The sequence below is a fragment of the Lampetra fluviatilis genome, chromosome 1, assembly GCF_964198595.1.
Source record: "Lampetra fluviatilis chromosome 1, kcLamFluv1.1, whole genome shotgun sequence".
NCBI classification, from domain to species: Eukaryota; Metazoa; Chordata; class Hyperoartia; order Petromyzontiformes; family Petromyzontidae; genus Lampetra; species Lampetra fluviatilis.
This window is the reverse complement of record NC_136275.1, coordinates 9710095-9722667: the sequence shown is the minus strand read 5'-3', so window position 1 is coordinate 9722667 and position 12573 is coordinate 9710095. Positions and strand designations below refer to the sequence as shown.

At 47.9% G+C, this 12573-nt stretch overlaps 1 protein-coding gene across 3 annotated transcripts in view; it reads left to right on the top strand.

Moving 5' to 3' along the window:
• LOC144931605 (retinoic acid receptor beta-like) overlaps window positions 1–12573 on the top strand; it is a 73085-nt gene that overhangs the window by 9471 nt on the left and 51041 nt on the right. For all 3 annotated transcript variants that reach the window (XM_078855692.1, XM_078855674.1, XM_078855684.1), the window contains 2 exons: window positions 985–1583; window positions 2710–3043. In XM_078855692.1, the coding sequence (XP_078711818.1) occupies window positions 2719–3043 (325 nt within the window). In that variant the 5' untranslated portion in view covers window positions 985–1583; window positions 2710–2718. The remainder of the gene's footprint in view (window positions 1–984; window positions 1584–2709; window positions 3044–12573) is intronic.

Genomic DNA, 12573 nt, shown 5'->3' with positions numbered 1-12573 from the left:
GAAAATATGCGTCTTAGTTGAATTGTTATGCTTTTTTTTCCCAGGGTCAAACTTCCCTGAGCTCAAATTACAACGATCTTTCCTGTCTGTAAAGGGGGGGGGGGGAGAGGCTCATTACCAAACGCTTCCGACTCACATTTCTGGACGTCAAACGGAAGGCAACGGGTTATGCGCTCCCCTTAGTTGATGGACATTTGAAAGAGGCACATCGCGGTGTGGCTCTTCACTTGAAGCCATCGGTGGAATCGCTGATGCGCCCCGGGGTGCGACGGCGTAAGGCGTATCGAGCAGCACGAGTTATGTGCTTGTAACTAGCCTGCTGTGTGATTACAGATTGATCCGATGGAGCGCGCGTGTTTGGGAGCATCGATCTGTACAAGTTCATAAATTAAAAGGTAGCAGGGAAAATCATTGCCGCTCAAATTAGAAGTGAAAATTGAAATTAATTTGGCCATCGATTCGGCAAACAAATCTTGGTCTGGTTACTAAAATATTGAGTGCTTATTAGCACGGCATTGCTGAGGTGCCTGTGTGCGTATCGATGGTGCTAAGATAACCACAGTAAGAATTCACTTACTCCCGGAGCGATGCAGGGCAGTATACACTCTCAATTCACACGTTTGGGAAGGTCCCTCCCATGGCTATGCTCGAAGCAAAGAGTGAAACGAGCTTAAGCCACGCGCGAGTCTGTTATTGTTGAAACTGTCGAGGTAGCCACAGCGTTACTTGATGTATGGGCTGAATTAAACCCCAAGCCAAAGACGTGATTTGTTGATGCGTTAGTAAACTGTGCATTATTTTTAATTCAGATCGTTAACGTTTCCAGCTCTTTTGCCCAAAGGGTAATTTATCTTTTTTGCTTTCTCTATTTGTGTGTCCCTTTTCTCAGCACGGCGGCTTCAGTGAAAGGCCGCACAAAGGGGTTAATAATTTATGGCACGGATACAGCACGCTTAACCCTGCCTATTATCTCTGGGCCATTAGGACCCCGGAGTGATTGAGCGGCTGGGAGCCTGCGCACCCCAGCAAGGGTCGGAGGTCGCAGAGAGCGGCTTGGAGTCAGCGGGGGAACCCCCTTCCCAGCGAGCGAGCACCGTCGAGGAGGGAGACAGGAGCTCACGACCCGCCGTCTTACAGGGGTCAGGCGACCCGGGCTCCAACGCAGCACGGGCAGCTCCATCGCTCTGCCCAGCGGCCCCAGACGCCGACGACGCCGCCTCCGCCACCCAGCTGACTGACGGAGCAACTGGGTCGTGTTCGCAGGGCAAGAGGGTTGGGGGAGGTCGACTTGGGACTGCGATGCGAAATGGAATGAAATGCCCTGGCAAATGAACTGACGCGTGCGGGGGAAGTGGTGCAGCAAGCGGAACCTTAAGCAATAGAGGATTCGCTCGCATCTTGCCTGCATAATCGATAGAGCTTGTGCAAAGATAAACACGATTTCCCCCCTTCGGCTTGGCAACTCAAACGAACAAGCGTGGGATTTCTCGGAGCCGGGATGTGCAGACAGAGTTGATCGCATTTGGAAAGTGCACCCTCAGCAGAGCTGTTGCGGGAAACTGTGGATTTATTCCGAAGTGGAGGTGAGCCACATCATTTCAACACGGACAGTTCTCAATCCAAAAAACTGTGCGGAAGCCTGATGCACCAATCTCCTCAGCAAGTGTACGCTAGATTGCAAGTGACCCTATTGAGAAAAATGTTTTGATTTCCTTTCAAGATATTGTACACATGCATGGTTAATACATTAATCTACACAACCACACAAATACTATATCCAAACACGCTCCAGGCTAAATAAAAATCACGTAAAATATTATGTTGAAATGGAGGTGACGTATGAACGTTCTGAGTGGGGGGGAATTCTAGCTTTGATATACCGCTCGTGGCAGCCACAAAAGAGCCATGGGTTCTATTTACCACATGGCATAGAGTACAGTACTCCACGTATAAACAAGACACAATAAACCACTACTCCACATATTAAAATCACCATTACCATTTGATATGGTAGGGTGGTAATGAAAGTAGCCTCATGAAATGTGGAATTAAGCGTTTTAAATGAAATAGGCTTTAATGTGTAAATGTAGCCCCAGTTCGTCTATTAAACTGTGAGAGAGGTCTCATAGCGAGACTTTCAGCAGCGCTCGAGAGCTCGAGAGCAATGTGTACATGAGTGGTCACTGGGATATAGAGTATCTTGAGACATCGTTAACTTTGACTTTACACAGTGTCATTTTACTATTGAGTTTGCATCTTCATTTTATATGATGAAAATCAACGTAACTGTTACAAATGAATGTAGCTCATTGCCACGGTGACCAGACAAACTCCCAAAGTGAACAAACTCGCACCAAACCCATACTGAAATGCTTAAGCACAGATCTCTATCCCACCTCGACTCTCAATTCTCCACCAGCGGCCAGGCAGCTCACATATCAGCCGTTTCTTAACCCTGCCCAGGTTACGGCAGGGATCGCTGTGGGCACTCAACCAAGCCTTAATTTCTCACGGAATATTCTCCAGGTTGCTGGTAGGCCGGAGTAGGTGGTACATGACCAGTAGCTAGAGCCCCTTAGCACGAATTACTAGATATCATGTGCCACGTGGCCAAAATATGTTTTGCGGGTCACTGACCCCGGACAGACCCGGCTAAAACGAGGCTCTCTGCGGGGACCCTTCCCCCCCCCCACTCGTGCGTGCGATCAGACCTCGGGCATGGCCAGCGCTGGAGGAGTTGGCGCCAAGGGCACCGTCGGCGGAGGCTCGTGCTCCAGCCCCGGCGCCGGCGGTCCCCTCTGCGGCTACCCAGTCCCCGTGCCGTACCCCTTCCTGTTCCCCGGCGCCGGCTCTGGTTTCCCGGGCAACTTCGCGCCGCCGCTCAACGGGCACCACCACTACCACCACCACCACCAGCAGCAGCAACAGCAGCAGCAGCAGGCCCACCACAGGGCGCCGTCGCATCCGCAACACCCGGCGGCAGCAGCGGCACTGCCCCCGCCACTACCGCTGGGCTACAGCACCACCTCCTCCTCGCCCAGCAGTGAGTGTGTGCCTCCGTGACGCGTGGAGGGTTAGTGGATCGTTGCGGAGATGGAGGGGGGGGGCATTGTCGTGTGTCCGCGACAGATGCCCGCACGACTATCAGGTTTCTATAGGTGGCAGTACGGCTAGCCAGGAGTTTTATTGACCCGTCGTTGTTGTGAGATTCCAAGGTTATTTCGTTTAAGCAGGTAGGGACTCGTGAGATCACGAGTCTAATTAGCAAGAGTGGCCTGGGGCATTCGACTGCCAGTAGGTGGCGATAATTGCTGACGCTGGCACACAATGGCCTAATCTTGCGAGTGATCTCAGAGTAACATGTCCTGTAAAGCAAACGGCGCGGATTATTACGGTTTGTTTCACCCTCGGTATTAATCAGAGCGGCCGGTGGATGCAAACTACACTACCGCTGGGCCACATCACCGTCACAGTTATCCTCTCGTAAGGGTTGGTTCGCTCTGGTCAAAAGTGGAAATCCTGAAGGTGGTGGTCAAATATTCCAAGGAGAAATGTCGTGAAAAAGTCTGAAAAATATTCTCGGTCAATTAATTATATTGATATTGCTGAAATCGCCTGCAGACCTGCAATTGAACGCCTGCTAAAGTTTGTGAAATTTTAAACATAAAACTTGGGCCGAAAAGTGCTTTTGTTTATCCTCAACGGAGACAAATCTCTGCAGCATAGTGTGGATTAAATATCTGATTTATAATTAATGGTGGGTTAAGTATGTTTTTCCCCCCACATTAAGTAACAAGTCGTAAGCTATCACTACAGGGGCGATACATTAATTAATCACTACCATGCCGTCATAACATAGCATCAAACGCACAAGCACGTGGTAATTGCAGAGATATGTTGTATCCACGCGTTCTACCTAAATGAATATCATTTACAGTGTATTTTCAAATTGCCATAGGCAGATCCCTTTTAAACAACAATGCGTATATGATGACGATTGCTCAACAGTATTTGAGTGCATTTTGTCTGTGCATAATGAGTCAGCAACAAACGATTCATCTCTTTGCTTAAATATTTAACCTTGTTATTTAAATTACATTTTCTAAGAACATAAGTTTCCGAGAGCCTTCACCTCAGTTAATCAGCTTAATGTGCTTTCGCACCCGGGTCCGTGTGCTTTGGCTAATCACTCTACCAGCACTCAAGGTACAACCTTCATTACCCTCACTTGCAAATTAAGAAAAGTACAAACTGGACGACGTGATACTCTTTGGTTCTTTCGGTAAAGTCACGTAGGTATAAAATAACGCTCCCCTCCCCCTACCCCCCTCCCTTCACCCTCCCCCTCTCTTACCTATATAACCTCTTGCCACGGCATCTCTCTCCCACTTCAGCAAAACAAATTCTTGCTGTGGGTTTCCCACCTGATGATAATTGATTGTGTTGCAATCGAAACGTCGTGATTTAATTTATTTTATTTTTCTACCTACGTGACTTTACCGAAAGAACCAAAGAGTATGGATTCCTGCAGTCACAAAAACTTCAAATCTAGATTGGACTACGTGATAATTATCAATCGTCATGAATCAATAAAAAAGTACCGAACGCTGTTGTGTTACGCCGTGGCAGAACACCCACATGTCTTGAGGTTGTGAGCCCAAATCTTGGATTGGGGGTCGACTCAGCCCCACTTTGAGGGAAATTTTCGGATGCAATGGTGCCCAGTGTAGGAATGTGGAATTTCTACCCATGACTGAGGATGAAGAGTGGGATGAGCACCGCTGGCATGAGAACGACGACACTGTGAATCTTTATCAAATGCAGTCTTTCACATATATACACACACACACACACCGCGTGTATGCCGGACTTTGTTTTGCTTGCCTTTGTAATTTTGTTGACCCAGGTCACTCTTCCAAATTAGACTCATCTTGGTCTGTTGAGTCCTCACCTGGTTAAACAAAATAAACTTGACTTGAACATGCGCACGGTTAGAACACGCCTGCTAATCATTGGCTGGTGCTCTATCCACGAGCTGAGCACGAGGCACATTGCGTCCCCATCCTGTGACTCGCTCGCCGTTGGCTAGCGTGGAACTGCCTGTGCTCACCGCGGCACTTTCAAGCCCCCCCCCCCAATGAATTAGTGATGAGAGCTGGGAAGGTGCCCAGCCTCCAAGTCACGCAACAAATAAAACGGCCCAACAATAAATGTTTCATACACAAAGGGGACCGGGGGTGGTGGGGTGAGCGTTCCCTTTTGGAGTAACGCTCGTCTCTCCACACGTAGAGAATAATGGTCCTGCCAGCTCATCTCCCGCAGGTACACGCTGGCATGCCTTGGCTACAGGCGCTCTTTTTAAAGCAGTGCTTAAAACATTTATGCATTTTTATTTATAAGATGAGTGCCAGTGTCTTTTCAGTCCTCAATCCCTCTATTAAAATACTGTACTGTATATTTAATGGTTATGTATAATTTGGGCTGATTTAATGCTATGCATCCTCACACTAACTGAAATATATCAATTTCTATATTTTATACTTATTCTGGAAATCTTCGTAAAATCTCACGGATCGTTTTCAGGAGGGTCTTGCTTGAGATGTTTGGCCAATTCCCTTTTGAGCATTTTTTTTTATTCAGTGTCTGAATAAATCTGAGTACGTACTTGGAGAAAACTCACGGGAAGAACATTCAAAGTATGCACGTGTGACAGCAGCCGGCTTGGTGTCACCTGGCTCCAAATCCCAGCTACAACACAAGGCACACATCGCAGCATGCAAATAACTCCGTGAGGCCGTGCCACCTAAACACGGCTAAGAATAATATTTCACAGCAATACTACTCACGAAGCGACACGGCAAATGATGCCGCACTGAAAAATGAAACAACTAATTTGACAATTACCAGCTGTGTGATATGTGAACTGCCTGCACCCTAATCAGTGGGCAATAAACGTCAGGAGTGGGACTCCAAGAGGAATGACGCCCCCACGTCCCTGGGGAGCCCCAGCCTGGGCCTAGTGCGTTGTGCTGTGTGGGACGCCCATTGATTTAGCAGTATGGGAGCAGTGCAAAGTGGCCATCACTGATTACAGGCAAAGTAAACGCGGCTAGCTTGGTGGTGTCCCGTCTGGCGGCGTCCTGTTTGTCTGCGGGGCTAAACATTGGGTTAACAGCCACGCACTCCACCCCCTCCCCTCCCCTGGCGTGACCCTCATCTACCTACGGGCGTTGCCATTTCTATCTTAGCGAGGCGTCTCTTTGGGAGCTCAGGGATGTTTGCAGACTGTCGAGTGTTCCGGTAAATATGATTTCAAATGTACGAACTATGTTGTTGGTGAGGGCATTTGGCCATTGAACTGTATTTTCAGGCACAGTGTAGCAAACTCGAATCGCAATGCTCTACACCGCGACCCAAAATCCGTTGATTTCATTGCTGGGATGAGCTTTAGCTTGACAGATAAAGTACGAATTAGATAAAGATGAAATTAGAACAGTTAATCACATGAGACTGCCGCACCATGCGCTCATTAGAGACACATTGGAAACATTAATGTGGGAAGAGCTGACATTTCTGCCTTTATCAGTCATTCTGGAATGATAGAAGCCGACTTCCTTTAGCATTCCACATTTGCATCATAAGATCACACACACACAGCTACCCCACAGCTCTATGCATACAAACTTTACACGTGTAGCCATGCACACACAAAGTGATATTTGTCTACTATAATAAGAGGAAGTGAAACATGTTTCATAAAAGGGGCTGTAAATGTACAAGAGGGCACAGGCGCAGCGCGTGAAGGAATTAAGCCCCCCCAATTGCCACGGAGTGCAGCAGGAGGCGCGGATAACAAGTCCCAGCGAGGCTTTCAATTTCAAGCCGGTGATCACACACCACAAGATATGTGCTGGGAGACAGATGAATGATGGCTCTGTTTGGGCATTGTGTTTAAATCGGGCTAAACGCTTTAAAAAGGGGCCTAATGCATTAGTTTGCACTTTGAGAATATTCAATATCAACCTATAAAAGAAACGCGCGGAGCGTGGCAAGCTAATACAATTAAGCATAATCACAGTGTGTATATTACATTGAACGAAGCGCGTTCCTTTCTGGTGAGCAGTGGAAAAGCTGGTGGCTGCTCTGCCAATGATTTGCATGATTTCAGGGTTTTTTTAATGACACTGGCGAAACGGCGTAGAAAGTTTTGACAACAAATATATTTTTGATTACTTTATTTCCCTTAAGCATGCTGCATCACCAAACTAAGCAGACCCTTTATATGGCCAGAGCAGTTATATTCTGCAGTCGCAATGCAGACAACTTCCCATTTCTGTAATGTGTAAAGCAACACAAATTTAAGTGTTTAGAGGACATTTGTAAGGTGAGCAAAACGAGCGAAGTGCATTTAAGTTTTGTTTTTTTTAATCGGTTTCCGTTGCTAATTGCAGCTGTTCCACAAGCGGAAAGCAGCCCCGTTTTTTTTTTTTACGCTTCAATTAACCAACATTAAGCGTTGCACTTCGCTTTAAAAAAAGAAATGGCACCGCGATATCCACGCTTGGTCCTAGGGAGCTCCTAATAGCCTCGTTTAGAGCGAATAAAACAGCAATTGAACCTGGACAATAGAGGGAGCAGCCATAAACTTGCCAGCTGCAGCAGTTTGCTTTCAAGCGCTTTTGCTCCCTTCCTTGCACCGTTATTTATGCCTGGGCTGTAAATTTCGGGTCTGTTTGTCCCCTCTTGGAGACAGAGTGAGCAGCAGAGGGGTGGCGCTATGCTTCCCGTGCTTTACAGGGTGTATTGGGAGCGGCGGTGGCGGTATTTGTCAATGATCTGTCCGCCGCGTGGCAGAGCTGCGTTTGTTGGGGCAGGATTTATTACGGCAGAGACAATAATGGTGATTAACCACTTACAAGCCGGTGATCTTTGACACACTCAATCTTTTGGCGTAGAAAACCGGCCGTTGCACAGAACTGGAGTGCAACCACAACCCCTCATGAGCCACCAAACAGATCCCGTTCGGGGGCACGTTATGGCAATTTTCCAGCGGTTCTCTTGAAAATGGTGTCTATAATAATACAACTGGGTTTTTACAAAATATGTAGATATGTTTGTTGAACTCCTTTTTGCGGCGTACATAGGCAACTGTGCTAATCGGAGGTGCGGGGGATGGACAACAAACTAAACACTAAAAAGCTATTCTAAAGAAACTAGTTTTCAATCTAGATTTAAAAGTGCATAGCGCCAGTGACTTCCTAATATCAGAAGAGCGTTCCAGACGGCCACAGAAGCGCAACTGAAAGCGCGCGATGCAGTGGCCGTCTGATGCAACTACATCACACAGCGATGCGTAATGCACAAACACGGAGGAGCCCATGATTAAATGTTTTTTAGCCAATTTTGGACGAGTGTTCATACACGTGGGAAGAAACCGGAGCGCCTGGAGAAAACCCACCTGCTTGAAGGAGACACACTCCCTCCCATACGAATGGAAAGGGTGGAGTAGAGGCCGACCGAAACTGAATTTCTGGTTTCGGCCGAAACCGAAAATGTAACTACACTTTTGGCCGAAACCGAAGCCGAAAGTAAAAAATTGACTTTCAGCCAAAACCGAAACTATGCCGAAAGAGGCCATTTGCCAACTTTCGGCGCCGAAACAGAATTTTGGTCGGCCTCTAGGGTGGAGATTAGTACACTTCTTGATGTTTCTGCCTTCCCCTGGCGAGCCAGGGTATGGTACCATCGATACCCACGCAAAGGTTTTTTTTTACAACATTTTGTTTGATCCACCACGGTGCTGGATGACAGGCATTAGACTCCGTTCAACCTTGACTACCATTAGTCTTCCTTTGGCCTTGCTGCACCAGATATGTTTAGAAGCTGCCTCCTGCCTTGCAGGGAGACACCCGTGCCAGTGGCTTTTGTTCTTCTCTGACGAGTCACACATCGGGCTTGCAGACACCCACCCTATCGCGGCTCCACACCTGGCCACAAATCCTTCATTTGCTGCCGACGTCCGAAAGCACTAGCACGGGGGGTGTTGTCGTGTGGCTCTTGTGTCATCAGGGAGGCACCGAGAGTAGGGGGGCGATGCTCAAATGGGGGGAGGGTTGACTTTCAAGCATCCCACAAACAACGGTTTAATAAGAAAACAGGGTTGGAAATTCCAAGAACGCCATAGTCGCACACAAATGCAAATACGTCCCTAACAGCCCAGGACAGGTTCATATATCACTCGCCAATGATGTTAACCATGGTCAGGAACCAAATTTAGTTGGTCAGTTGTGAAAGACGGTGCGCTAAAACACTATAAATGTAGCCCAAAGACAAATATCCACGTAAATAGTCTTAACAGACTGCTGGGGCAAGTGCTGTTAGCGAGTAGCGCCTATGAAGGTCATGTACCCATATACGCACAGTGGCACATTCACACCACGTACACATACACTCATATATATCCATAATCAATTCTGAGTAAAGTTGTCAGTTTAGCGAATACGCTTAAGGGAGTTGCTCACATCGGACTGGTGCCAAATTAAAGCTTTATTTGTATTCACTGCAGAATGAACTCAACTAAGTCAATGAGCAGCAGAAGAAGAGCGGCACAAACCCCGAGTGGGTCCTTAGCTGACTGTGGAGGTGCTTGCTTTGTGGCCCAGCACTTTAGTCCACCGTTGGGTAGATAAGAGATCATCGTGGGCATGAGACGTCCGACATGCAAGGCAAGACAGTGGTCAATCGAAGGCAGCGCTGTTCCTACACGGGCACGTGTTTGCTCTGGTTAATCTGGTTTTTGACGATCTACAATGATATTCAATAAGGAATTCGCCAAACAGGTAAAGCAGAACTCCCCTTTACAAAGCGTATTGAGACTAAGTGAAGCTTTCCAGGATATAGGAAAGCATTATTATTATCGCTGTAACTCAATTGCAGCGTGTGCTGTCGATATCAAGCAAAGTTTTGACGGCAATGACGTCAATTTTGACAGTGCCATATGGATAACGTCATGAGTGAAGCCTTAAACCGATGCTCCACCATACTCTTGAATTACAGGCTGATAAGACAGCTGCTCTTGTGTAGTTACGCGCAGATATTGCCGCTCGCAAGGCTCCGGAGACTCTGTAAGGAAATCTGTACTGTCCATTAAAAATACATGTCTCACTTTATTACAAGCCACTCATTTTAAACTATACATCATCCCTCCACAAATTGGATATAAGCTTTAGCCTTTACCACATTAGGCAAGGGAGATAAATTATGGAGTACCTTGTGTACGAATTACTCGCCGATAAGCTCTCCAGGAGCGATAAGACGCCGGGAGTAATCGTGTGCATGGCAACAAAGAGAAAAAAAACATTTCCTTACGGGATACGAAAAAACATGCGAATGCACAAACACATTCATACGCACCCACACACGCACGGAGACGTCCCGAAGCGCCCCGTGCATATTTCGAGTGCAGTTTGTGAACGTCAAGTATGATACTGACGGTCAAAATAGTGTCAAAGTCGCGAATGGAAACCCTGCTGACTTGCAGACATTGTTTTCCGTGTAATAATAACAGAGACCGTCGCCCGGGCGATCCCCTCTTTGTCTCCTACGTCTCTCAAATGCAAGTGTGTGCGAGGCTACGAAGGTGTTGCTCATAGCGCTCATCCCGACCAGCGCGCGTGTTGCAAGTGTTGCCGTTTGGCGAAAACTAAAAGTTGCGTGTTCTATCCTTTACGCATGATTAACGCCGCAATTGCACCTCTCGTGTACCTTCAGCAATTATGTTTACCACGTTCGTAAGAATGGACAACTCTATCTTTGCAGCGGTTACTTACAGTTGGGTTAATGGACTATACAGCCATCTGCATGAAACACTTTAATAGCCATAAGGTAGATTGATTTTTATTTTATTTTTTTCATCCACATATGCCAGAGTCACCAAGGAGCAATAGTTTATGCCACATTTCCTCATTTGCGCATGTAAATGCGCCGCGCCGCTCAGCATGCCCTAATTGACTCTAATTAGCGCAACGGATCGTGATCTCATCGAGATGGCAGACGCGTGCGTGTGTGTGGGTGGGTAGAGAACCGCTGGCATGAAGCTCGCTCGCATTCCCAAAACGAATCGTCACCTGCAACGCAGCCAACTTCACTTTCGCACTCTTCCTCGGGCGCCTCAACTCAGAGATCTCCACGCCGGAGAAAAACAAAACAAAAAGGTGCGGTGGGTTGTGGCGTTGTACCGAGGTCTCACCAAGCGCGACCATTCGCACGGCGGGTCAGAGCTCGCTGCTGCCCGATGAGAGAAGGGGAGGAGGAGGAGGGGGCACTTGGCGGCGGGAACGGAAGCGTGCGCACGCAGCGCTGGGCCTGGGGCCACAGTAGCCTCGGCGCAATTACACCGCATTTAAGGGGTGAATTCCAACGAGGGGGCTTCGACTCGGGGGCTGGGTTCGGCGGGGCGCTCTGTCGGTGCAACCGGCAGAGCGGCGGGGTCGGGAGGGGGGTACGAACAGAGCGATCACTTTGTCTCTTTTCGGCGCCTCCAGCAACGGAGCGACTTCCACCGAGCGGGAACGATGCAATTTTGTTGCGCTACGAAACCGAATTAATGATTTAAAAGTAATGGTTCTGTATTATAAAAATACAAAACTACGTTTTTTTTTCTATAATGCCCCCACTTGGAATATTAAATCTACAACAAATTCCTCCTGCCACAAATTTTTGCAACGCGTGTAATTTCTCCCCCCACCTCCTCCCCCTCGTAAGAATGTATCTGCGGTAGTTAAACATTCTCGCGATTAATTGGCACTCTCTAAAGAGAGATAATTTTATTTTTATTCTCCCATAGGAATTTAGGTATACAGCATTTGAAGACTGCGCGATGTCATTGACGACACGACCGCAATGCTGATGAGGTTAAATGTGCACGGCTGTGGAGCAACGGCTCGATAAGGCAAACGCTTTATCTTTCCAGGCGTTACCTCCCAGCCCACACCCCGCCCCCACACTCGGCTTAACTTAGCTTTCTTATCTACTTCCGCCCCCTGCATCACAAAGCTTCAGTTTGAACTCCAGGCGTTACCTCCCAGCCCACACCCCGCCCCCACACTCACCATGCCCCCCCCTCCTTCCCCCGCAACTATATAATTCCTCGTCACAGCCATCTCTTAGACACACTTAAGTGGTTGTGCTTTCCCTGCGTTGTCCCCACCTGAAGACAGACGCTTGTGTTGCGCCCGAAACGTCGTGATTTAATTTAGTTGTTTTCATTTTTAATTCATTACATTTTTACCTACGTGACTTTACCGAAAAAACAAAGAATATGGCTCCACCTCTGCTGCATGAGGCGGATGACTTAAGGAAAAACATTGAACCGGAATCCAATGTCTCGGGCGTGTTTGCGAGCCGAGCGGAGACAATGCCGCGTGGCTCCCCATGAATCAACGGGCAGAGAAGTCGACGGCGCAGAGCGCGGCTTCTGTGTCGTCCGGAGGCGTTCTACGAAGCCCAGACGGCACTCGGAAAACTCTCACTGTGTGAGAAACAACCAAAAAAAGGGTGCGAAATCCACAAAAG